The sequence below is a fragment of the Notamacropus eugenii genome, chromosome 7 (genome assembly GCF_028372415.1).
Source record: "Notamacropus eugenii isolate mMacEug1 chromosome 7, mMacEug1.pri_v2, whole genome shotgun sequence".
In the NCBI taxonomy this organism is placed as follows: domain Eukaryota; kingdom Metazoa; phylum Chordata; class Mammalia; order Diprotodontia; family Macropodidae; genus Notamacropus; species Notamacropus eugenii.
This window is the reverse complement of record NC_092878.1, coordinates 144,757,514-144,785,356: the sequence shown is the minus strand read 5'-3', so window position 1 is coordinate 144,785,356 and position 27,843 is coordinate 144,757,514. Positions and strand designations below refer to the sequence as shown.

Here is a 27,843-nt window from a genome sequence, read left to right as displayed (position 1 = left end):
TCTACATCTCATGCTGTTGACCACCCTGTCCTTGCACACATACTCTGTCTTCTCTGCCGTATTACCTTCTCCTGGTTCTCCTCCAGACACACCTGACCTGCCCTTCTCCTTTCTACTTGTGGCTTCTAGAGTTTTCTCTTCCATCAAGCCTCATGTTCCTTCAAAAGAACCACCTTTTACAAGAATCCTTTCCTGTTCTTCCCACAAAGTTCCTCTGTAAAAGAAAAACATGCTATCCTGTATTTAACGACTTTGTATCTGTTCTCTGTAGAATTCTGTACTTACGCAGTCCCATGAGCACACACATGCACATACATGCACAGAGTGTCTCCCAGTACGTTCTTTCTTTGCGTTTGTATCTCCAGCACCTACCACAGTCCCTGACCCGTAGTGGGTGCTTAGCAAATGCTTGTTGATGATGATGACGATGGTGGTGATGGTTAAGAAGCCAGATGTGCTAAGAAGAGGCCTTACCAATTCTACTTCCTTCCAACATATGTCTTCAAATAGATTTATTATTTAGTCAAAAACATGCTTTTACATTCTCGAAGAACCACCAGGTACTTATGATTTCTCACCAAGGTGCCAGCTGATCACTTACTAGTGGTGTAACAGATGATTAAATTTGGGCATGAACTTTATTATCACTGAATAGGAACTATAGTTATCATTGCTCATTTTCATAAAACTTGTTCATGTTATGAAATGATCTATTGAGTCAGTGCAAATAAACAATAACAGACCTTGACAAAATGAAAGCATTAAAAAAAACTAGTGAAAGCTTCCTTAAATTGGATATTTGAAAAATTCATGTATATGTTTTAAGACCAAAGCATTTGTAGATAATTATACAATTCACATGAGCTACAGAGAAAAACTAATGTAGTAAAATGTAATCAGTTATAATTATGCAGATTAAACTAATATTTTGTATGCTTTTTTTTGGTCTAGTTATTGTAGCTTTTCAGATAGATCATGCTGTCTGTGGTGTAACAGTGTAACAGTGACAGTATTTTTAATAAATCAGATTTATTTTAATCATGTTTAATTAAAATCACTCTGACTTTAAAAAGTTTGTAGAAAGTAAAAGATCACGTCCAGTGTTCTTCCTATGTGATTTAGGTCGTCAGCTTCTCATAAAAGCTGTGAACAGAGTCTGGACCGAATTGATACATAGTAAGAAACAAGTTCTGGAAGAACTTTTTAAGGTGACGCTGCCTGTCAATGACCGGGGCCTGGTGGACATCGCCGCTGCAAGGCCTCTGATTGAAGAAGCTGGTTTAAAGTGCTGGCAGAACCACTTGGGTAAGAAGTCACCCAGATCCGAGGAGGGGATGGGCAGGGGCAGGGGGAGGAAGGTTCCTATCAACAGCTTTTCTTTCTTATTCTGTCTGCATTGAATTTGCCCATGTAAAAACTTGAAATGTTATGTAATTAAAATTTTCTATTTTAACTTTTTGATCACCTCTTTCTCTTGGTTAGTTAAGAATTCTGCCCCCTAGTCAAAGTTTATATAAGATACCACCTACCATTTTTTTCTAACCTGTATGTGTATTTAATAATATAATAATATTTGAGTTTGATGTCTATTTTGTATTTATTGGGAAATGTAGTATAACTTGTTGGTCCAGATTTTACTTTGGCAGGCCTGCTTTCTATGCTCTGTGTCAGTTCTTTTCAAATTGGAAGACCTTGCCTCATAATTCATGATGTTGAGTTTATGAAAAACTGTTTTAGTGATTGCTTCTGGGTTTGCCTTACCTTTTTCCAGTAGTGATATTTTTTTGTGAATTTCAATCAGTACTAAATAACTTCAGAGATTATTGCTTTATAAAATGGTTTGAGATACAATAATGCTGTGTTTCTTTCACTCCTGTTTTTTTCAACATTTCTCTTGACATTCTAGATGTCTTCTTCCTCCAGATGAACTTTGTGGTTCATTTAGTTCTGTACAGTTAACACTTTAGTAGTTTGATAATACTGGCAGTGTTTATTAATAGATTAATTTCCCAATACTTTATAAAATTTTAGTGATTTTGAATAGAATTTATTTTTTTCTATCTCCTTTCAGAGTTCTGTAAACAATACACAGAAAGACTTTTGTAGGTTATTGGTATCTCAAGTTTAAAAAAATATGTTTTAGGCAAAAAAAAAAATCAAATTTAAATAACTCACTATTTAGAGGTTTTAGTGAACTTCAAGCTAAATATTAATCAACTTTGTGATACTGTCAACCCCCAGAGCTAATGAGATCTTAGACTGCCTTAGGAAGCATATAGTTTCCAGAACCATGTAAGTGATAGTCCCTTTTACTTTACCTTGATCAAATAGATGTAGAGTATTCTGTCTAGTACCAGGCTCCACACTGGTATTGATAAACTGGAGATTATAGAGAAGAAAATGACCAAGATGGTAAAGGACCATGAGTTCATTCCATGTGACGGTTGGGTGAAACAGGGACGTTTAGACCAGGGGAAGAGGAGACTTAAGGAGAGATGGTGTTTTCAAATATTTGAAAGCATGCCATGTAGCACAGTACTTAGACTTGTTTTATTTGGCCTCCAAAGTATGTATAGAATATGTAATGAAGTATGGCTTTGGGTGCATGGTTTCTGAGGTCTCTATCAACTCTGATTCATCATGCTATCAGCTTGGATATTTTTGTTGTAGCTCAGTTGTGGCTGACTCTTCATGACCTCATCTCAGATTTCTTGGCAGAGATACTGGAGAGGTTTGCTGCTTCCTTCTCTGGTTCATTTTACAGATGAGAAAGTGAAGCAAGCAGGATTATGTGACTTGCCCATGATCATGTACGTAACTAGTGTCAGAGGCCAGATTTGAACTCAGAAAGATTAGTGTTCCTGACTCTAGGCCTGCCACTCTATCCACTGTGCCACCTAGCTGCCCCAGCATGGATATTAATGACGATTAAAATAGACTGTCTATAACTGCAAAAGTACATTTTCAGCAGATTAGAATTTCAGTTATTATCGAGATAGAACTTTTAGAGTTTTTTTTAATGCTTCTGCATTTTAAACTGTGAACATTTCCATACTGTTCAAAGAACTTTGGTTGACGTAGTAATTAAGTATTTAAATGTAATTTTCTGTACTATCCTGTTATTACTTTCTTTTATTTGATGACCAAAAAAAAAAAAAACCACCCTAAATATTTCAATCACCTGGAAGGGCTTTGTTTGAAGACAAGTAAAAAGTAATATAGCTACAAATGTTACAATACAACACGTTTCAGCTAAATTGACTGATGCACACAACCAAAGTGACATAAGAAGCATAAATATAGCTTTTTAAATTATATAGTGACCTTTCTATACTAATGTGCAAGCCAAAAGAAGGAAGTCTATGAATGTCAATAATACAGCATCTTGCACTTAGAAGTTATTTTTTTTCAAATTACGTTCCCAGTATTGTTTCAAATTGAGGGACCACTCTGTTTGAAAGGAATTATAGAACCCTATACCTTTACATAGAAGCAAACCAAGACTCGTGGAGATCAAGTTACTTGTGTCAAGCTTATAAATAAAGGAAGTTGATGGCATTGGTGGATCATAGAGTTTCCTAAAAACACGAAAACAAAAAGTCACAATGGATTGTGATCCTGCTCAAGTGTCATTGTGATTGTGAAAATTCTGTGGTAGGACTTATAAATAAGATGGCTTTGTCATGAAGAAGCCAATCTCTCCTACTGGAAATCTAACAGAGTCTCAAAAAGACCAATGATAAAGACACCTAAAAAAAAGCAGAAGTAGTTTCTTCCGTCCTGTCCAAAATTGCATAAAAGTAGGACTAGAACCAGTCTCAATGGTTGACCTCACAAGGGGACAGAGATCAGCCAGCCAAACCTTGGATCACTGAGAGTCACACTCGGAGACTTGACCAACTCATCCTCTGAGCACCAGTTCCTGGAAAGTCATGGAATTCAGGCGGCCACAAAACAATAGGATCTCCTACTGAATCCTTTAAGGACCATAGAAGGAGCAGAACTACCTCTTCACTAACTGTCATGTGAAGAGAATCTGCAGTAGAAAACCAGAAGACTGAGACAGAATTGAGGGACTGATGCACAGCATGGGGGGTATGCCAGCTATCCTGTCCAGATTCCCAGAAGCAGCAGTGGTCACATCCAGAGGACAGAGGAGACAGAACTGAACAAGGCCTACCTGATCCTTCAAGTCTTAGTAAGGCTAAAAATAAGAGCAAGCAGAATAAGACACTAAACACTGGAAACATGAAGATTTGCACAGTTAAAAATAAAGGGATGGGGAAGAATTCATCATACTTCAAGAACTGAAAAAAAGGTAGGGTTCACAATCACAATCTTAAACAATGTGACCTTAAAAATGGAAATATTTTAAGCAAAGAAAATACAATATATTTTAAAGCACCACCAAGAATTAAGTAATTTTAATACTTATATATATGAGTGTGTGTGTTTGTCCTTGGTTGCTGAAGAAGACCATGCCATCAGAGAAATGATGACATGACTCGCACTTGACTTTGTTTTGAATGAGGGAGGGCTGTGCAGGTCACCAGTCTCACTTCTCCTCCAGAGCCATCTGAATCCAGTGACCAGATATTCATTAGGGTGACTGGAGATGACCCAGGATGAGGCAGTTGGGGTTAAGTGACTTGCCCAGGGTCACACAGCTAGTGAGTGTCAAGTGACTGAGGTGACATTTGAACTCAGGTCCTCCTGACTCCTGCACTGGTGCTGTATCCACTGCACCACCTAGCTGCCCCTATCATATATGTATAGCATATATATATATATATGTGTGTGTGTATATATATACATACATACACATATATATGTATATGTATTTGTGGTATAGCATCTAAGCTCTTATAGGAAAAGTTAGTCAAATTACAAGGAGGAATAAGTAGCAACATTTACAAAAGTTGAAGACCTTAAATCAGATCTAGACAGATAAAATAAGTAAAAAAGGAAATGAAGATCTGGATAGAATTTCAGTAAAACTGAGTAAGATAGATCTCTAATAATTATTGAGTGGGAATCCAAGAAACAGATATTTCACAGCTACATGTAGCATCTTTACCAAAAAAAAATTAGCCTTTTTCTAGAGTATTGTAAATAAATGCTGAGAAGTAAAATTATTAACCACATCTTTTACTGAGCACAATGCTTAAAAAAATATTATTAGTATAATACCTTTGAAGGAAGACTTATTTAGTGTTATAGCAGTCAAACTCCCAAAGGGTCTAGAATCTGAAGAGAAATAATGGGAGCATGAGAGATGGTCTAGCAGTACCAAATTCCAAACTATTTTGCAAAACTATATTCATCATAATTATTTGCTACTGGTTAAAAAATATAAAAGTAGATCAGTGGAACAGACTAGGAAATCAAGATTGAGAAGCGATACAACCACATCTTACAGTACATTCAGCAAACTTCAAGTGGATATAGGACTTCACCATAAAGAATGACATCATACACAAATTAAAAGTGTGAAGAAGGAGATACCTTTTCACAGCATAGATAGGGAAAGAATTCTTGACCCGAAATAGAACAGATCAGAGGATATAAAATGGATAATATTTTTGCACAAATGCAGTGCAGTTAGAAAGGAAACACATTGAAGAATAATGTCATTGCAATATATCTTTGTCATAAAGGTCTGATATCCAATAGATTTACATAAATAAGATCAAGAACCATTTTTAAGTGGTCAAAGGATGTAAAAGCAATTCTTGAGGGAAGAAACTCAAACAATCAACAACCAGAGGGAAAAAATGCTCCAGATTACTAAAGAGAAGGACAGTGCTTATTACAACAAATCTGAGAGTCTACTTCATCCCCATCAAATGAGAAAAAGACAGTTGTTGGAGAGACTAGAATGATAGGCACAGTGCTGCCCTGTTGATGTAGCAGCTGGAAAGAAATTTGGGTCCATACTAGAGTTACTCAAGTGTGCATAATCTTTGGCTCAGCAATTCCATCCCTTTAGCAGAGAGAGATAAAGGACCCATTTATACCAAAACAAATTTAGCAACAATTTTTTGTTATAGCAAATAAGTAGAAACAGTGGGTTTCTGGTTTCTGGAATCAGGATCCCAGAAGACTGATGATAAAGCATGCATACCTCCCTCCTCTTGTGAAATGAAAGACTATAGGTACAAAATGGTACAGATACTTTCACATAAATACATTTTGCTTAACTGTACTTGTTTGTTACAGGACAAGACTTTCAAGGGTAGAAGAGGGGGTGGTGATAGAGACTGAGAAAGAGAAAATAATGAAACAAAGAGTGTCAATGAAACATTTTAATAATAATTATCATTATATAGTACTTACTCTGTGCTAAACACCATGCCGATTGCTTTAAAATCTTATCTCATTTTATTCTCACAACAACCCTGGGAAGTAGGTGCTATTATTGTCCTCATTCTACAGTTGAGGAGACTGAGGCAAAGGTTAAGTGACTTGCCCACGATCACATGGCCAACAAGTCTGAGGCTCCTGACTTCAGGTTCTACTTTCCCTCTTCTGTACCATCGGGCACCTGGGCATTTAAAATATGCAAAGCTCATAAGTGGATGGACACAAGCAAGACAATGTAGATCCTACCTTGTCACCTTATCTAAATGAGTTGGTGTAGCAGATGCATAGTTTCATATGTATAAAATCTTTTTGGCCCTCTTCACACTTGAAAATGTTGCTGTTTGTGTATAATTTCCTAGTCTATAATTTTCTTTTAGTCCTGTGGCAGTTTGACATTTCTGTGTAAAAATAAAACCATTGTTTCTCTGTCAGAATTATTTGTGATTTTAAGAAATGAGAATTGGAAAAGAAGGAAGTATATAATATCTTAGGAAAAGGTCTGTCAACATTATACTCACTTTTTGTCATCTAGGAAAAGGGTTGTTATCCTCTTTGGTGTCATAGGCCTTTTTTCAAGTTGATAAAGCCTACAGATGCCTCAGAATCCTGTTTTAAAATGCATAAAATACAGAGAATTGAAAAAGAGATCAAATTATATTGAAAAGGCTATAGAGATATAGATGCATGTATGTATATGTACACATAATACAGACAGATACATACATTTTTAAACTCACATACCCCAGGTAAATAATGCCCAAGATTATAGGAAGATGAGTAGTTACCATAAGCAGCTTTCAGTCACCATGCCACACAGTAGTCCTACGTGACAGTTTCTAGCTATTCATGAGGTGGAAGCAACATGGAATGATACTAGAGAGGAGTCCCAAGCTGCAAGGACACATCCTGGCTGGGGAGCTCCATGGGCATTGTGGGATGGTGTGAAGAGCTCTGGCTGGTACAGGAGGACCTGGGTTCCCATCCTGCCTCTGGTGTTACCATCTATGGGACCAAATCAGTAATCAAGAGTTTCCTCAGCATTAAAGTTGAGGGTTGTTCTGGAAGTTCTTTGAAATCCCTTCTAGCTCTAGATCTGTGATGCTTAATGTGTAGTGTCCCAGGCAGCTTTGTGACTGGAAGCACAGAAATCATTGAACTGTATTAGTGGAGTTCACTTCCTGGTATGTTTGCTACATCAGTGATGTTATACGTCTGGTCCAAAGTGTCTGTCTGTGTGTCCATCTACACACATAGACAGAGAGACATGGAGGGTTGAGCTTTAGTTATTCCTATTTAGAAGGTATTCACTTATAAAGCCTCCCTTCCCTTTTGTAACCTCAGCTTCATTTACTGCTCCCACAGACACTCTGAGAAGCACTGAGTTATCTGGAGTCATTGTCACTTTAACGAGTGTTAGGGAGTGTGCTGATTAAACAGATGGGTGACAGAAAAAGGAGTAAGAGAACGTGTCTCCTGAGAACTATTTGACTCCTCTTTTTTTATTGTTTTATTGGTTTTTTGTTTCTTATAATTACATTATAGATTACTCACACATCATGGAAGATCTCTTGTAACATATAGTTAAGTAAAACTAATAATACAGTGACTTCATCTAAAACCACTAGCATCTCTCCAGTTTGTAGCACCCCACACGTACACTACGCTCTTTTTTTTTTTTTTTTTTTTTTAAATTAACAGACATCTAATTTCTCTTCCTCCTACCCCTGACTTCACTGGGAGGAGGCAGATTTCTTGTAACAAATGCACAGGCCAAGCAAGACACATTCCCTCAATGCCTCTGCACAAATGTGTGTGGACACAGACACAGACAGACGTATATATCATTCTGCACCGTAATGATCTCTTCTCTAGGATCCTGAATAGTCATTATGTTGATCATTGTTCCAAGGGCTTTCAAAGTGGTTTGGTTTTTCCAATGTGGCTGCTATTGTCTAAATTGCTCTGGTTCTGCCCATATCATTCTTCATTACTTGAAAAGGTCCCATCGTAAACAAATTAGAGAAACTCTTATCTTAAGAAGAGATTAATTGTTATCCTTAGGGAACTGAATGTTCAGTCCGTGCTTCCAAAATTGAGAATTCACAAGTTACAGTGATAGCTAAAGATGACTTTGGCTAGGAGCCTTTTCATACCTCATTTTAAAAATTAATTCTTAATTTAGGAAAAACTAAATAAGATTAGTGTTTCAACCTTCAAAACAGAGCAGAAAATGCTTTAAAAAGCAGAATTAGCCAAATGGAAAAGGAGGTTCAAAAGCTCACTGAAGAAAATAGTTCTTTAAAAATTAGAATGGAACAGATGGAAGCTAATGACATTATGAGAAACCAAGAAATTATAAAAACAAAACCAAAAGAATGAAAAAATAGAAGATAATGAAATATCTCATTGGAAAAACAACTAACCTGGAAAATAGATTCAGGAGAGAGAATTTAAAAATTATTGGTCTACCTGAAAACCATAATCAAAAAAAGAGCCTAGACATCATCTTGCAAGAAATTATCAAGGAAAATTGCTCTGATATTCTACAACCAGAGGGTAAAATAGAAATGGAAAGAATTCCTCCATCACCTCCTGAAAGAGGTCCCCAAAGGAAAACTCCTAGGAATATCGTAGCCAAATTCCAGAGTTCCCAGGACAAGGAGAAAATACTACAAGTAGCCAGAAAGAATTTAAGTATTGTGGAAACACAATCAGGATAACACAGGATTTAGCAGTTTCTACACTAAGGGATCAAAGGGCTTGGAATATGATATTTCAGATATCAAAGGAGATAAGATTAAAACCAAGAATCACCTGTCCATAAAAACTGGGTATAATACTTAAGGGGAAAAAATTGAATTTTGATGAAATAGAGGACTTCCAAGCATTCTTATTGAAAAGACCAGAGCTGAATAGAAAATTTGACTTTCAAATATAAAAATCAAGTGAAACATGAAATGGTAAGCAGGAAAGAGAAGCCTTAAGGAACTCATTAAAGTTGAACTGTTTACATTCCTACATGGAAAGATGTTATTTGTAACTCATGAGACCTTTTTCAGTATTAGGGTAGTTAGAGGGAATATATATATATGTAGGTGTGTATGGGTGTGTATGTGTGTATTATATATGTGCAGGCATGTATATATACACATGTATGTGTATATATACATATATGTGCATGTGTATACAAACACGTACATAGATACACATGTGCATGCACAGAGGGCACAAGGTGAGCTGAATATGAAGGAAGAACACTTAAAAAAATTTACTGTTGAATGGTATGTATTAGTAGAAGAGGAGAGCTAGAATGTAGCAAATCATCTCACATAAAAGAGGGAAGAAAGAGCTTTTACAATGGAGGGGAAGAGAGGGTAGATGAAAGGAAATAAGTAAGCCTGACTCTCATGGGATTTGGCTTAAGGATTGGATATGGAAATCTATTTTACCCCTCAGGAAGGCAAGGGGGAAGGGGGTAGGAGAGGGAAGATAATAGAAAGGACAGCAAATTGGGGAAAGGGATAATCAGAAGCAAACACTATTGTAGGAGGGCAGGTCAAGGGAGAGAATGGAATAAATGAAGGGCAGGGTAGGACAGAGGGAAATGTGGTTAGTCTTTTACAGTGTAACTATTATGGAAGTGCTTTGCATTGTTACACATGTATGACTTATATTGAATTATTTGTTTTCTCAGTGAGGGTGGGTGAGGAGGGAGGGAGAGAATGTGAAACTCAAAGCTTTAAGAATGAATGTTAAAAATTGTTTTAGCGTGCAACTGGAAATTAAGCTATACAGGCAATGGAGTATAGAAATCTTTTTTGCCCTACAGGAAAATGGAGGGGAAGGGGGATGGAAGAAGGATGGGTAATAGAAGGGAGGACAGACTGGAGGACGGGGTGGATGGGGTACATTCTCTCCTGGGGTGGGGAGTGGGGAGAGATGGGGAGAAAATTTTGAATTCAAATTCTTGTGGAAGTGAATGTTAAGAACTGAAAAATAAATAAATTATATATTTAAAAAAAAAAGCAGAGCAAAAAATAAGGATTCTCCATAAAACCACTAAGGTGTTAGGTACATCTTACTTTTCCTTTTAGGTATGTAGTAAATTCAGTGTGCAACTTTCAAAGCTGTCCTATATATGTCTGTATTTACTTCTGTCTTGCGCATTTTTAAAAAAAAAATGCTTCTGTGTTCCCTTTTGACCTCTCCCTCCAGTGTATCACCTTTCCAACCCTTCTCCATTAAAAAAAGAAAAACAAAACCTTCCTAACAAATATACATAATCAGGCAAAACATCCCCACATTGACTCTTTCCAAAAATATGTCTCAATATGCACTTTAAGTCTATTTGTCAGGACTCAGAACTGAGACATTAAGTGTCTTCATTTTGTTTGTTATGCTGTCAATAAATTTTATAGCCAATAACTTTGAGTTTACTCAAGCTTAGGGAATTGGGGTACTTTATGAATAGAGAGAAATAAGTAGGGAAAAGAGGTTTCTCTAGTTTGTTAACACAAATTCCTTACATTTATTAAAGTGAAATTGAGTTAGTTGATTAATTAATGAGAGATATTGCAGCATTAGTAGCTAATAAGAAAAATATCCAAACGTACGTTTCATTATCTTAGAATTTTGGAAATGAATAAGATTAGTGGGCCAACAGCAGGTAGATGGATTAATGGCCCTTCCGTTTTAGGCTACGTATAGGACATGAGGAGCTTCAAACCCTGTTGTCTATGATAAGCAACACACGCTAACCACACTCATATTTGAATTCTGTAGCCCATGAAAAGAAGTGCATCAGTCGAGGAGAAGCTCTGGTCCCAAGCACGCAATCCAAACTGTCCCGAGTCAGCAGTGGTTTTGGCCTCTCCAAGTTAACGGGATCCAGAAGGAATCGAAAGGAAAGTGGCCTCAGCAAACACAATCTGTCCACACAGGTGAGTGGTGGGGTTCCAGTGCAAAGAGCCCTAGAGGTAGACAAATGAAACCATGAAGTGCTCACTGTCCTTGCAAATGACTTCAAATGAGCCATTTCTGATTCTGCTTCAGGCATTTCATAAAGGAATTAATCTAGAGTAGCAGAGCTTCTCCGGTGCTAACGTTTTGTTGGGGGTACAAAGTCCAACATTCATGTTAGAATGCAGGTGAATAAAATAGAAAGCAGTGTATATTTGTGTAAATTTGGAGACCCACATCTTAATCTTGACTCTTCCACTTAATACATTTTGTTTCTAGCCAAGTCACTTAACTTCTGGGGATTGTAGTTTCTTCAACTGTAAAATGAGGATGTTGGCTTTCAGCACTTCTTAAACTGTGGGTCCCAGCAGTAAAACGTTTCTGAACACAAAATGACCAAAAATTAATTAAAAGTCAAGCACATGATAAATCCAAGGTGCATCTGGCAACATTTGTCCAAGTTGCATCATGCAGCTTCACTGCAGCCTTGATTCTGAACACACACACACACACACACACACACACACACACACACACAGCATGTGCACTTTGCCCTGTGCATGCCCTTTCCTAGGCCATGGAACCCAGCTGCCAAAGGGAGAAAAGGGATCAGGAGGGGAAAAAATTTAGGAAGCCCTGGCTTAGAGGATTCAGAGGTCCCCACTATCTCTAAATCTTCCGTCTATTCAGGGCAATATCGCCTCAAAATAGACAATGAGATGAAAAGCTAACAAATAATAACGTTTATTGCATTGACTTTTGCAAGGAAATGAAATTATTCCTCACTCAGACTTAAAACAGGCCAATGTTATCTTCTACTTGACTGCTGTAGCTAGAGGTGAGATCAAAAAGCTGTTGTTAATAGTTTTTTCTCAGTCATCTCAGCACCACCTCAGTGCTAACACCTGAGAGGCAATTGTGAAAACCATTAAGATACTAAAAATTAGGGTATTCATCACAGGATCTTAGTTGAGGCATTCTTTCTGTGCAGGTTTTTTAATACAATTTTAATCAGTTACCATTCATTTAAATCTAAATGTCACTTAACTCCTTTGCACTGTAATCTTCATAAGATATTAAGACTCTTTTCCCCCCTCAACAACTTAGGAGATTTCCCAGTGGATGTTTACGCACATTGCTGTTGTCCGGGACTTGGTAGACACACAATATAAAGAGTACCAGGAGGTAAGAACTTGGCAGAGTAACTAATTTGTTCAAACCATCAAATTCAGATGCATCATCAGATGCTAGCCCTGCCTTGAGCTATCAGAGATGATCCTGGGGAGAACGTTGATTCTGTTCTAGGCTAACTACAGAAAAAGCAGGAAACTCGGAATAGCTCCTGGGCTCAGCGCTGATCAGTCCTGCGTCCAGTTTCCCTGCTCTTAGCCCTTACTTGGAAAGAGCAGATAATGAAGTTGGCACTTCCTTAGCTCCTTCTGGCTTAACAGGAGGATTAGAAAGTGGCATCAAAAATGGCCTGATGACTTTGAGCATCTATAAAGAAACAAGATCTGTCCAAGGTGTTCTCGTTAATAATCTCAATAAAAAAATGATTTTTATAGTGTCAAAGTTGTTTAATTTACAGTTGTTTAATAACTTATCCTAAATATTTTGTGGGTTTTTTTTGAGGCAACTAGTAATAGTTTTAAAATTGTGCTTCCTGAAGTTTGTTGAGTGTATCTGACATTATGTTTATATGAATTTAATATTTAGTATATTTGGTATGGGAAAATAGGTGGTTCAGTAGATAGAGATCTAGACCTAGAGTCAGGAAAACTTATCTTCTTAGTTTAAATCTGATCTCAAGATACTTACTAGCTATTTGACCCCGGTCAAATCACTTAACCCTTTTTGCCTCAGTTTCCTTATCTGTTAAATGAGCTAGAGAAGAAAATGGCAAACTATTCCAATATCTTTGCAGAGAACGCCCCAAAAGGGGTCACGGAGAGTTGGATGTGACTGAACAACAATACAACAATATATTTTATACTTATTTTCAGAAATACCATAAAAGTCCTGCTTATATCATGATGCAGTATCATGGCTGTTTAATCAGTTGTTGTTTTTTTTTTAATTTAAAATCAAATTTTTGTAACAACTATCAAGAAGTATCCCATTCTAGATTGGTGTCTGTGTAGACAATAAATCTCTAGTGCAATTCAATTCAAAAAGTATTTATTTACAAGTTTTTACTAAATGCCTGTTACGTGCTAGAAAGACAGAAATGAAATATTTCCTGCTCTCAAGGAAGTTGCATTTTACTGGTGGAAAACAACATGTACACACATAAATGTACACAATTACTACACAAAGTCATTCTTTTAGCTGGGAGGAAAGAGGGGACAGAGAGTAGCAATACCTGAGGATATGGAAGAAGGGATACCTAGAAGGGAGCTAGGGATTCCCTAAGGAGGAGAGAAGGAAGGAGATCAGGTCTGGCATGGAGAGCATCATAAATGTGTAGTAAGAGAAGGCCAGGTTAGCTTCTGTGTTGAGGGTGGGAGAGAAAGTGATAGAAAATCAGCTTAGAAAAATATACTGGAGCCAAATGATGAAGGGCTTTCCAAATTTGGCAGATATTTATTAAATGCCCGTTGGAGGCAAGATCCCTGCCAGAGGCCAGGAATGCTGAAACCACCCTCTGCCCTCCCCACATTCTCCTAGTGTCATATTTCACTATACACTGAAACTGAAGTGATGGCATTAATTTATACAGATCAGTACATGACAAACAGAGGGTGAGAGAATGATCTCCTTTTTAAACCTGTTGAGTTGGAGATCCCTGTGTGGCATCCACAAGGAGATCCCCACCATGCTCTACTGGCGAAGGCTGGCTGTGCTTAGAGATAATAACTGAACTGATCTTCATGTCAGGAAGGCCCGGAACATGGTTAGGAGATGGGGCACAAGTATTGCTCCTGCAGAAGAAACAGAGGAGGGAGGAATGGTTAGGAGAAGAGCCTGGAAGGGACTGCGGTCCACACAGGAAGGGGAGAGGAGCCAGGAGAAGACCTTTTGATTATGGTGACTAGAATGTTTAAAACTGTCCAATTTTCTGTGAAATCAGTTCATATTAATTTCCTTGAAATAAATATTACTTAACACGTACAAAATAATTAGCAGTATAAAGTACTTAGTTTTATTTGGCATGTATAAAGATGCTAAAGTAGATAGAAAGAAAAATAAAAATTGCCCCTTTCCACAGTTTTTCCTTACTGTTGATTGTAAGGATTGATAATGTGTGCATATAAATAAATATAATTTAGTGATCAGGGATATATATATATATATATATATATATTTTTCATATATTCCTGGGATGTTAATGTTTAATAGGAGAATAGCAGGTTATTTCACCTTGTTAATCATCTAGTCTGTTGACCAGAATTCTTTAATGTTTTTTCATGGCTCTCTTCCAGTACCTTCTGGCAATTATTTCATAAGTCCTCAGGGTCATACTCAAAAGACTGTGTTGATTAGCCAACCATGGAAGGTCAAGACTTTCTCACTGCTGTTGTCAGTGCTATTGTGCCACAAAAGATCAGTAGCTAACTTTCAACATCCAGAACAGACATTGTGTTCAGATGTCACTGGTTTTTGTGACCAGTACAGTCAAGCAGGCTTTTCATTATCATATCAGAAACAAATAAGAGCTGCCTGTATTAGTTTTACTGAAATTATTTAATTATGACTGATCAAGGTATACTGTGTTATGAGAATGAAAGAGTGGTGTGTCCCCACACACCTTAAAAGATGGTCTTCCTGACCTGCCCTTCCCCCCTTTTATGATCACACCTGGTCCTCAGATAATTGTGGATCGCTTTGGCATTTAAAGACTTTAGTCAGTCTTGCTTACCCCTGCCTTTCTGGCTTTATTTCATACTACTCCCATGTACGAACTCCGTGTTCTAACCAGACTATTTCCTGAGTTTGATGCTTGTGGAGTTGCACAAGCTGTTGCTCATGTCTGTGATACACCCCTTTCTCGTCCCTGCCTTTCTTTCATCAAGGTTCCACCTGCTCTATGAAGTCCTCCTTGACCCACGTCTCTTCTCTCAGTGCTCTCATAGTATACTTATTTGTGAATGTTTTATCCACTTAGTAAGCTCCTCAAGGTCATGGACTGTTGGGTTTCTTTCTTTCTGACTCAGTTCCTGGCTCAAGGTGGGCACTTAATAAGCATTTGTCGAACCTGTCCCCAGGCCTGGCTTTTCCTCCTCCATAGTCCTTTTAGAGCTTGTGCTCTGCCATCAGACTGGAAGTTCCGGGTCATTTCCAAGCCCTAGTGAGGCCTCAGAGAAGTGTGTGCAGGTTTTCTTTGCCATTTACTTGCAATACATTCTGGTGCTAATCACTGCACTTTGTGTCATCAAAACAGATTCTTCCATACTCCTAAAAAGTATACCTTGATTCAGTCATAATTAAACCATTTTGGCAAAACTAATACAGGCAGCTTTTATTATCAGATATGACCTTGTTTCTGAGCTATTTCTAGATTTATTACTGCTACTACTGCTTTGATTGGATACCAGTTTGGAAATCTTCACATCCATAGCGTCAGCAAAACGCCCTGAAATACGTGACAGAGGAATGGGGCCAAATCGAGTATGAGCTGCTGCGGGAAAGAGGTTTGTGGGGTCCTCCCATCGGCTCGCATCTGGACAAGTGGATGCTGGAGATGACGGAGGGGCCTTGCCGAATGAGGAAAAAAATGGTCCGGAATGACATGTTTTACAACCACTACCCTTATGTGCCAGAAATTGAACAAGAGACAAATGTGTTGGTGAGTACTCATGGTTCTGTTGGATAGTAGCTGTCCAGATTTCTCTGTTCTTTTGTAAGCTTTTTCAGATTATTATATGAATTACCTAAAATATCCTACCTGAAATCCTAACTTCACTTTAATTAGCAGCTTGCTAATTTATTTTCTCTTCTATTGGAAACTAATTAAGGAGATGGACAGAACTATGGAATATACTAGTATTGGTATTATTTTGCTTCACTATAATTGTTTTATTGGACTTGCGATTTCATTGATTATAGTAAGTTTGGCACATTCTCACAGCTGATAGTCTTGAAGAGTTGTCTGAATCGCTGAGACCTGTGACTTTTCTGGGTTAACATGGCCAGCATGTGTCTGAAGGGGAACTTCCCCCACCCAAGGCTCCCTCCAGGGCCCCTCTCTGCTAAAAGTTCTGCTCATTTGAAGTTGTAGTTTTTTGTAAAGACCAACATTTTCCTTTGAGAGCCTGACAGAGGTATCACCAATTAAGAAACCTAGAGCTAACTACATTTTCCCTCAGAGCCTTTTCATTTTTTTTTTTCATTCTGCACTTAAACACCCAAACAACTTCTGGTTTTAGATATCTACACAAAGGAAATGATCCTTTCATGTATTTTCAAAGTCTTTTCTACCAGTATTGATTATAGATCTGTGACCTTATAACAAATACTATTACTTCACAGGTTTTTTGTTTTATCTAATCCTATTTGTTGCTTGATAACCCATTCTTATTTGAAATCTTTGTTCCCTGATAGTACCTACGGATGCTGGTGCTCTGCTGGAAATGCCTTTAAAAATCCTGGGTCACCCACAGGGAGGCATCAAGGGGTGGATTCAGGGCTTCTGCCACCATCCTTCTAATTACCCAAGGTTTCAACTCCTTGGGATCACCATTCACAGCCAACAAATTGCTAGATCCTGTTGACTCCCTCTCCCACACCTCTTCCATCTGTCCCTTTTTCTCCATGCTCAGAGCCCCCATTGTAATTCAAGCCCTTCTTGCCTCCCATCTGGACTAGTGTAGTGGCTGTCTCATTGACCTCTGCCACAAGCCTTCCCACCCCAAAGTGACATGCCTGAAGCACAGGTCTGACCATGGCAGTCCCTCCTCCAAAAGTCCCAAGGCCATCTTCTTCCCACTGGTTAACATGTTAATTCTTCCACTGACATGGAAGTGTGGATCCACCAAACCTTTACTCCTTTGTACACTCCACATGTCGGTCAAATGGACCTCCTGTTTTTCTGCCCATACATGGCATGATGCCTCTTGCCCTGGGCCTTTCTGCTCAGGGCCACCTCATGGGACCTCTCGCTGCCACTCCTAGTGCCCCCAGAAGCTAGAAGGTCTCTGCTGCGTACATTTTTCATTGACTTATCTTTATTCATATCTCCCCCTCATCTTCTGAGGACATGCTCTTTCTCCTCCTTGAGGTCAGGGACATTGTCTTGTTTTTCCTTGTCATCTAGAAGAAGTTTTGATGTGAAGCTGGTGAAGGGGGATTCATCTCCAGACTTAATTAAATCTAAAAAATTACAAGACCTCCCTCTGAGGCCAGTGTCAGTGATCCTGGATGAGGTGTGCTATAAATGTGTCCTCAGCCCTTTTGCAGATCATTGGCCTTCAAAGGCTTAGAATCATGTGTCCATGCTTAGTAAGGGGCTGATTTTTTCCTGTGAGTTTCTCAATTTTATGAAAGGTGTAGCATTGCTACTGTTCTAAGTTGTCACGTTGTGGGGCCTCAGTCCATTCTTCTTCACTTTTCTTCTTTCTCATCTTCCACATCCAGTTGGTTAGTAAAGCCTTTGATACGTCCCCTGCTTCTGTTCCTTTATGCTGTTATAGTTACTTCTCTGTCTTAAGTCCTTCTCACCTCTCACCTGGACAACTTCAGCCTCCTCTATGCAAGGCTCCCCTCCTCCAGATTCTCCCTCTTCAGCGCGTCCTTTACATGGCTGCCAAAGTAATGTTCACAATAAACAGCCTTAGCTGTGTCATGCTCTACTCAAAAAAGAAAGTCTTCAGGGACTCACTACCTTCCTTATTCTGGCCTTCAAGCCCACAGTCTAGCTCCAGCCTCCCAAATCACAGGCATTTCATGGTAATCTACTTCAGGGCATGAATATATCCCATCATCTCATCCTACTCTCTCATGTCCAGAACAAACACCTGTCCTTACCTCCACCTCCTTGTTCTGCCGTGGTCCCAATCAGTATTGCCACTATCTCCCTAAATGTCTTGGATCTCGGTTTGCTCTTTAGCTTGCATTATGTTTACTTGTATACATGTATCTTCCTCCTTTTAAATTATAAACTCTTTGAGGGCAGAAATGTCATCTTCAATGTTTGTATTGTTGAGTTGGATCAAAACAATAAATGAGTTCAAACTCCAGACTCTTTCTGTGGTGCCACCATTGCCTTTTAAAGAAGGCTTTTGGAGGTGCATTTAGTTTCCTTCCTAGTAGTCTTTATTAAATTTGTACAAAAGCCATGTCTTATGTTCAAAATGTAGCCCATAGGGTTACTTTCTCCATGTTGAGCTAGGGAATAGCAGTGCTTTTATAAATCACTAAATCTTTTAAATCTTTTTTCTTTCTTTAGCTGGATCCCATCTCACCTAGACTGATAGCATAGTGCCCATTTACAGGCCATATTCCCCTGCTGATTGGCACGGGAGCATTGACTTGTCTTGTTTAGCCCTTCTAAGGTTCCTGGTCCCCCTTCCTCCAATCACTATTGTGGTGGCAGACCTAGTGTGGACAGCCACCTTGACTGTGGTAGACTTAGTGCCCTAAAGGTGATCCACCGGCCTTAGCCTTCCTGGTAGCAGGGGATACAAGCAAGGTATATAAAAGAGAGTTTAGGACAAAAGAGTGTTTTATTTGCAGTTGTTTATTTCCAATCTACACCTCCCTACCTAGTTTTGTAGCTGCGAGCTGCAAAATCTGCAGTAATGTATAATAAGTTCATCATGCTAGCAATAATAATAATAATAAAAGAGGTCAATAGTGCTCTCAGATGCCACAGACCCCTCATAGAACCTACTTATCACTTATATGCTTTTGGAAGAGTGAGTGTTCCTAAGGATGGCAGTCTATTCTGATTGGTTACCAAGTAACGAGAGAATGAATATTAGAATGTGAAGTGTGTTATTCTAATGAGGGTTGCAGAGAAATGACCAGGCCATGGGTTTTGTATCATAAAGGACAATCTGAGTAAAATATAATAAAATAAAATAAAATAAAATGATATAAATGTATTCTGTTGCTTCCTTTTAGTTATTTTGGATTTTTTTTGTGGAGTTTATTCACTGATTACAGCTCTTGGTGTGGTTTCCCTTCTGGGGGCATGCATTTTGTGCCAAATCACTCCAGACAATAAGCTGGAACAAAAGATAAATTAGTAAAGTATTTGAGGTAAATGCTTGGTTTTATTTTTCATTAACAAGCATTTTCTTTTATTGCATGTTTCATCAGCACTGTTTATCAGAGTTGCTGTATTAGCACTGTGCTATTACTATGTAGGATTGGGCCTCAGAAAGACCTGGGCTCAAATTCTGCCCCTGTCGTTTGACTAGCTGTGTGATCTGGACAAATTATACAGAATAACCTAACCTTAGAACTTGAAAGGACTTTAGGTGCCATCAAGTGCAGCCCCCTTTTACAGATCAGTAAACTGAGGGTCCGGGATTTTAGATAACTTGCCCAGCGTCCCATTGCTAGAAAGTTTCAAAAGTAGAATTTGATTCTTGTCCTCTCTGAACTTTCGATTTCTCATCTGTAAAAGGACGGTGAAAGTATTTGTAATTCTTACGTCATGAGATTTATTTGAGTCTCAAATGACATAATATATACGAAGAGTTTGTAAACTTGTGTTGTGGTGAGTAGAGAACTGGCCTCAGAGCCAGGCAGACCTGGGTTCAAGATTGACACATCCTGGCTGCATGACCCTGCACAAGTCACATAACCTCCCCCTCCCCTGCCCAAGGGAGCTCTCTGAGGCTGCCAACCTGTATCAGTAGTGAGAGTTTCCTTGTCTGGTCAACGGGTTGAAGATACTATCAAGCATTAGATTTTTGTATCTTCTATGGCAGTAGTTCTCAAAATATGGTCCATAGACCAGGGGAGGTCCCTGAGAGCTTTCAAGGAGTCCAAGAGATTAAGGCATCATTTGCCTATTAAAATACTTTTCCCTTTTTAAAGTATACTCATATGAGGCTGAATTTTCTTCACTTACTTCAATCAAAACAACTCAAGGGGGCAGTTGGTGCAGAAAGACCCAAGTTCAGAATCGAACATCAGACACTAACTAGCCACATGACTTTGGGCAAGGCTCTTAACTAGCCTGTTTGCTTCACTTTCCTCAAATGTAAAAGGGGGATAATGACAGCACCTACCTCCCGAAGTTGTTGGGAGAATCCAATGAGATAATATTTGTAAAAGCCCTTGACACAGTGCTTGGCACGTAGTAGTGCTGTATAAAGGTTTAGCTGCTTTTGTGTTTATTGTGATTATTATATCACAGTAGATTGAGCGCAGAAGCAAATATAAGAATCCAGCTATTCTCTTAAGCCAGACAGTAAGAGTTTTTTTTAAAAGAAAAATCTCTCTTTACACTATTTTTTTAAAAAAATGATTATTTTTCATAAAAATATGTAATATATGCTAACATGTAATAGGCATATTGTTATTTTCAAATGAATAATTGTTTTTATTTTTCAGTTAATTTCTGATGTGGTAACTCAACAGATAAAACTCACATAAACAAAAATTCTATTAATTCCTCCATAATTGGGGTCACCAAACTGAAAAGTTTGAGATCCTCTATTCTGTAGATTTCAGTCAGGTGACACTTTGTAGAACATGGAACCTGGAGCCTGGAGGTCAAGGATGGATTCCAGCTCAGATGCTAGCTCTGTGACCCCGGCCTAGTCACTTCACTTCTATCTGCCTGAATTTCCTTATCTGTAAAATAGAGATAATAATAGAACTTCCCTACCAAGGTTGTTGTGAGAATCAAATAGCTAATACTGTATTAAGCCACATGCAAGGGGATTTTTTTAGGTTTTTATTTATATACATATATACATATTTTGTGTGTGTGTGTGTGTGTGTGTGTGTGTGTGTGTGTGTATGTGAGAAAGAGAAAGAGAGAGAGAGATGAAGGGTCTTTAACAACAATGGATATTTTTATGTTTTTTCTTGAATTATTTTGTCATCATAAAATTGTCATAAAATGCAAAATTTCATCATGTCAAGCAGTTTAGATTTCAAAATTTACTTTCTTTGAGTAATAGCTCATATCTAGTTCACATTTTACCAGTAACTCAAGAAAGCCTTGCTGTCATACATGCACATGCACACATGCATGAGCACATACCACACACCACACACGTACGTGCACACACACACGCACGTACACATGCACACATACACACGTGTGCACACACAGATTTTTTTCTGATCTCTCTGTACTTCATCCCCCGTTTTCAGTCTGCCACCCCAAGTAAGCAGCTTGACCTTCCCGATGATACCACTCCTCAAAAGGTAAAGCTTAAAGCACCATAAAAGAATGTCAACTCCATGCACAGTTTTAATGCATGACAGACCAAACTAACTTAAAAGATTGGTTTTCAAAGTTGCTTTTTCAATAAATATGTGAAGGTTTAAAGATTTAATACATCCTTGCTAAAATATGTTCTTCTATCCTTTGCCAATCTGCCTAATCATTTCTGTAGAGTTTGTATGTTGCTCACTAACAGGCTTAATTCTCACTGCTTGGAATACAACTTATATTGGCTTTAGTAATTGGTCATGCTTGATAAATGTGGTTTACTCAGTGATTTACGTAGAAAAAGGACCCTTCCAAAATTCAGGAATTTTTTTTTTGTTTGGGGGGGTGGGGAGGAAATGTAGAGGTGGATAGAAAGAGCTAAAAAAGGTATTATTTATCAGAAAGAATGAATCTTTTAAAATTTATGACAGAAGTAAAAAGTATAAATTATTTTATTGTTCTGTTCGTCAGTTGAATGTCATTTGGGCGCTTCCTAGAAAACATTGTAACACCTCAGAAGTATTTAAAGAAAGAATCTAATAGCTTGGAATTACAACTCTTTACAGTAATCTCCTAGATACTCTTTTACATCTATATATTCACTAACTCTGCCTTCATTTATTTTGAAATAAGTACTTTATCAAGACTTCAGTACTCCTACTTTTGAAAAGGATCTTATTCCTATAGAATAAGAGGTTTATCCTAGTCTTTTAATTTTCACTGTTATAGAATTCTCAGGAAATTTTCCGTTAACTGGCCCTACTTCTAAGTAAAGTTTTTATTTTAGGGTTTCATGTGTTTCATTTTTACACTTTAATTTCTGTTTCCTATTTGTCACTCTTTCATTTAAAGTTCATTCCCCTATGTTATTATGGACTTCAAAAGAAGGTAATTTTCTGCATCAGAACTATCTTCATTTTTAGGAATACACTCCATCTAAAAGTACATTTGTTTTTGGTTAGACTTTCTATTAGCAATTTGATTAGATGAGCAGAAAGTATGCTTGCTCTGTTCATAGTAGGACAGGTATTCCCCCTGTTTATACATCAGCACACAGTACCTTATCACATCATGTTTAGTTGCAGACTGAGGAACATATTAAGAGTTTATTTGTTTATATGAAAGGAAAAGTAAAATAAATATATTTAATGAATGAAGATTCTAGAACTTCGTTCTCATTTCAGGCTTATAGCTAAAGTATTGATGAAAAGTCTGGATCCAAGGTATTCTAGTCTGTTTTAGCTCTATCCAAAGGAGTTTGAATGGTGGAGGCATATGAACCTTCCCTTCAGAGGGTCTGTGATTTTATGTTTCATCTCACAAGCTGTTCAGACCCATATCTTCATATTGTCTGTGTTTGAAGGAGATATGTTAACAAGGGCAAGTAGAGAACCATTTTTAAATAAGAGGGAAATATGGCTCTCCCTTAATAACTCTAAGAGTTTCCTATAGCTCACTCCTATATTCCTTTTTAAAATGTTGCTTCTAATTACACGACAATTTATTTAAATTGTAAATTAAATCGTGAACCATATGTCTTCTTTCAAACAGATGTATGTAGGAAGTGAAGCTAGAGTTGCATTCAATTTTATTTCATAGAGGAATTCTTTGCCAAATGTCAGTAATTAATTTGTTCACAAAGGATATTAGGCAAAGAGAGGGGGGTTTGGGGCATGATATTGGTCACTTCCTTTGGAATTCTGTAAATGGATGCTCGGTTGAGCAGATCAGCTACAGTGGAGGTTTGTGACTTTACAATGGGGCTTGCTTATAATTTAAAGTCCATTTGACTTTATCGGAAGGCAGCATTATTTGGAACATTATGTGGAGTGCACCTGAACATAGGACCTTGAAAGAAGAGTTATTCCCATGAGGCAGCTTAGTGTAATGGATAGACAACCTTCGAATCAGGAAAACCTTATTTTAAGTCCTATCTTGATATATACCAACTCTGTGACTGAGAGCAAATCATTTGACCTGTGTTCCAGGGAGTTCCCTGAGACTGTAAGATATGGAGTGACAAAATGAATCACTCATCTGGATCAGTGGAGGGCCTTCTGCATTGGAAGTTCTTTACACTGATGAAATCTCAGGTCCAGACAAAAATCAGCCTATTGTATTCAGAAACTGCCCTCTATTGACCCAGTGAGTAGACAGGGTTTGTATGAGTGGAAAAGAGAAATAAGAGCTTGGCTAGTAAAAGGGAACCTTTTTAGGGAGAGCAGGGGATAGGTAGAAGACCATGGCAGTGTTTCAGCTGATCTTTATTGGCCTCCAGCATTCTGAATCTCAGAGCTCCATGGGCCCTGAGGCAAGAAGGTGAAGGAGGATGCACAGGTACCCAGGGGACATGGATCCAGAACCACCAGAGCCAGCAGCCACCCCCAGCACAACTGGAGATGGAATCTGTCCCTGGCATAGAACCCCCAATTCATAAGCTAAGAATGAAAGGAAAGAATTACAGTAGACCCAGAGATACCTCAAATGAGTGACTCCATAACAATTTCAAGCAAAGTCAGAGGGAAAAATGGGTTTTCCACAAAGACAAAGTGAAAATGAAGCAAGAGATTAAAAAAAAAAAAAGATGAAATAAAAGCTCTGGAAGAGAGAACTGAATGCAGAATAAGTAGCTTAAAACAGAAAGTGGTAAAAATTTACCCAAGTAGCAGATTTCCTGAACATTAGGATAGATCAAAAAGATGAGACAGGGAAAAAAATGGTAGCACAAATCAAAAAAAACTGGAAAAAAAATTAAAAAATATAAAATCTTTGCTATCAAAAATAACTGACCTGAAAAACAGGTCAGAGAGAAGTAATTTAAAAATCAGTGGACTCCCTGAAAGCCATGATAGGAGGAAAAAAATCTCTTCACCTTATTTTAAGAAATCCTAAATGACAACTCCCCACAGTATATTAGACCCAAGAGAGTAAAGGAAAGATAGAAAGAATTTATCAATCACCTCCTGAAAGGAACTCCAGTAGGAAAATTTCTGGGAATTTCATGACCAAAATCCAAAGCTTTCATAACATAGTTTAAAAAAATACTGAAAACATCCAGAAAAAAATAGTTCAGATACCAAGAAACCATCGTCCCAATCATGCTAGCCCTGGGAGATTCTACTCTAAACCAGAAAAGTTGGAATAATTCAAAAGACAAAGGATAGGGGCTTAAACTAAAAATAACTTACCTTTAAAAACTGAGTATAATTCTACAGGAGAAAAGATGGATTTTTTTTAATGGATCTTTATTGAACTAGAAGATTGAGCATTTCTAATTGAAAGATCAAAGCTGAGCAGAAAATACGACGGATTCAAAAGAAACCTGGAAAGGTAGATTTCAGTGTATGTAGCAGGAGGGGCTGTATGTGCTGTGTTTAGCCCATACTAACATGTGTAGTGCTGCAGAGGAAGGATTTCTGACACTTCTCATTGCTAATCACTGATTCTGAGGGTGCAGAACTATTGATATTTTTGTCATTTCCCAGTAGGGACATCATTACAATATTTGATTAACTCTTCAAAATATTCATATGTAAAGTTATGAGAGTTGTAAGAACTTCTTTACAGGACATTCACTTGGCCACAGTTAGAGCAAGTGTACATATCTTCATCATATTAAAGAAAATTCTATGCTTACTGATTACTAACTAACTACTGGGAAATAGGTAACATAAAATTATACAGAATTTCCCCTCAATAACCTTGGATTTTCAGTGCTTCTATAGCTCTTTGTTCTGTAGAAAGATGGTTTGATGAGGCTGTCCTTGATTATGTTTTAGAAGCCTGCTCGATACCGGAGGGCAGTCAGCTATGACAGCAAAGAATACTACATGCGACTAGCTTCGGGAAATCCAGCCTTTGTCCAAGATGCCATTGTAGAAAGTTCGGAAGGCGAGGCTACTCAGCAGGAGCCAGAGCATGGAGAAGACACCATTGCCAAAGTTAAAGGTTAGACTGCCTCTTTGTGGCTCATTAAAACTGATCATTTGCATCTTTTACTCTTTTGTGGACTGCTTGGGTTTCTGATTCTTTCATATTAGAACATGAAGAAATAGGGATGATAGACTACCAGGATTAATTTCATAATCCTGAAATGACTTGGGAATAAGTACTTGTTTCAGGATTGTGTAGGTTTAATCTCTGTGCCAAAGGTGGAGAATGAGGCATCACTTAATTGTTTTCCTATGTGTATTGTGTGCTGGCCAGCTGTTTAATGATGACAGCCATAGGTCATCATGCTCCAGGGCATGTAGTTATTTTAAGCTTAAACTGTAATTTACCATTTCTGGGTTTGTCACTGAGGCGTTATAACCAACAAGAGGTGGCCATCTCACTTCTGGGTTAAAGAGATTGCTCTAAATTTTTACAGCTAGAGATTTTTCTAAGAGGCTAGAATTGGACAGCAGTCATGAAAACAATCTGGAGGTTGTGTTGTCCTCCAGGCTCAATATGAATCAGCTGTGCGCTGATTCAAAAAAAAATTCCTGTAATTTGGAGCAGAATTAGGAGAGATGTGGCTTCCAGATAATAGTCCTCAGAACTCTCCCCTTTTCAGACTTCATCTGAAGTCTTGTGTTCAGGTCTGGAGACCATGATTTAAGAAGAACATTGATAAGCTGGAGGAGGGTCATCAGGAAGGTGAAGGACCTTGAGTTCATGTCATACAAAAGTTGGCTGAAGGCAGTAGGTATTTGTAAGAAAAGAAGACTTGAGGGGAGATCTGATAACTGCCTTCAGATAACTGAAGGCAGTCATGTGCACAAGGGATGAGACTTCATTGTGTTTGGCCCTAGAAATCAGAGTCAGGAGCAGTGGCATGGCAGGGGAGCCTCAAGAAGGGCAGCTTAGACTTGATATCAGGGGAACTTCCTCACATTAGAGCCATCTAGAAGTGAAGTGCTGGATTCTCCTCCTTCCAGAGAGTGAAGAGTCCTTCTGTCGATGTGTGATCTGCATTACATGACCACTGAGATCACTTTCCTTTCTCAGATTTCCTTTCTAGGATTCCTGGAATTGGGGGGATCATCAGAAGTTACTAAGATGTGATTCTCCAAACTTACTGTTCTTTGCAGGGGGGAAATGAAATTTGATCCAACATTAATTAATAGATTTTTGTATAATCTAGTAGAAAAAATGGATTGTGCTGAAATTTATATTCCCAACAACTCCATTATTAATTTGCTACATGAATTTAAGTAAAACTTTTAACCTTTCTGTGACACACACACACCCACACGCATACACGTATAGACATAGATACACACACAAATATCTATTTAAAATATCTACAAATATCAACAAACCTACAAAGGGAGATGACCAGATATCTCTTGGAAAGATGTGTTTTTGCCTTTGTGGATATGGTAAAGCCAGCTCTCTGTTAACTGTTTTATTCACTTTTATAAGGAGGATCTGTAAGCTGTCTTTCTAATTATCTATGGTTCCTTTGCTTTTATTTGTTTTACTTATAGTAAGAATGTCAGTATGGATATGATTCAATCATGGATCTGCTCTTACTTGCTGGACAAAGTTTGCACGTTTGGAATATCAACATTTAAATTAATATTTATAAGTAAAACTGACCTGAAATTCTTAGCATCTTCTGTCTCTTCCCCGCCCCCCCCCCCCCTTTTTAACTATCATCACTGTGGAAATAGAAGGAGGCCGCAAAGATCAAGATTCACATGGTAGTTTTATATTTTTCATTAGTTGCTGTGGCAAAAATTTCACTGCCAGGTAACCACCTGGTGCCTAACTTCTCTTTATTCAGCCCATCTAGGCTTGATCCCAATGGATGCAAATAATGATTCCTCCTGAAGTAGTTGCATGTATTTAGATTCACACTCACATTTCCGTTGGACTAAAATCATTTACCACTGTTTTACATAATTATGACTTCAGGAAGTGCATGTCAGATACATGCCACCATTCCTGGGAATTTATTCTTCATGCTAAAAGAGCTCTCGTTGTGTATGCAATCTGTTGTGGGAAGGGACCACACTCAAAGTCTTTCCTGTTTGGTAGAATTGACCAGAGCTTGTACAATACTAATGTCATTTTTGAGAATCCAGGGTTACCTCTATGACAGAAAGAGGCATTAACATGGGAATTTTTATATTTGTAATTTCTTTTTTTTAGCATTTTAATTAAAAATAATTTGGTTAATTATTTTTTTTAGTTCCCTG

The 27,843-nt window shown here is 38.0% G+C and overlaps 1 protein-coding gene across 9 annotated transcripts in view; it reads left to right on the top strand.

Moving 5' to 3' along the window:
* The window catches only part of WDFY3 (WD repeat and FYVE domain containing 3), a 324,335-nt gene that overhangs the window by 245,651 nt on the left and 50,841 nt on the right, over positions 1 to 27,843 (top strand). For 7 of the 9 annotated variants that reach the window (XM_072622967.1, XM_072622964.1, XM_072622965.1 and 4 more), the window contains 6 exons: positions 1,123 to 1,305; positions 11,146 to 11,303; positions 12,430 to 12,507; positions 15,881 to 16,108; positions 21,598 to 21,651; positions 25,438 to 25,606. In XM_072622967.1, the coding sequence (XP_072479068.1) occupies positions 1,123 to 1,305; positions 11,146 to 11,303; positions 12,430 to 12,507; positions 15,881 to 16,108; positions 21,598 to 21,651; positions 25,438 to 25,606 (870 nt within the window). The remainder of the gene's footprint in view (positions 1 to 1,122; positions 1,306 to 11,145; positions 11,304 to 12,429; positions 12,508 to 15,880; positions 16,109 to 21,597; positions 21,652 to 25,437; positions 25,607 to 27,843) is intronic. The other 2 variants (XM_072622966.1, XM_072622962.1) reach the window with 1 other exon arrangement.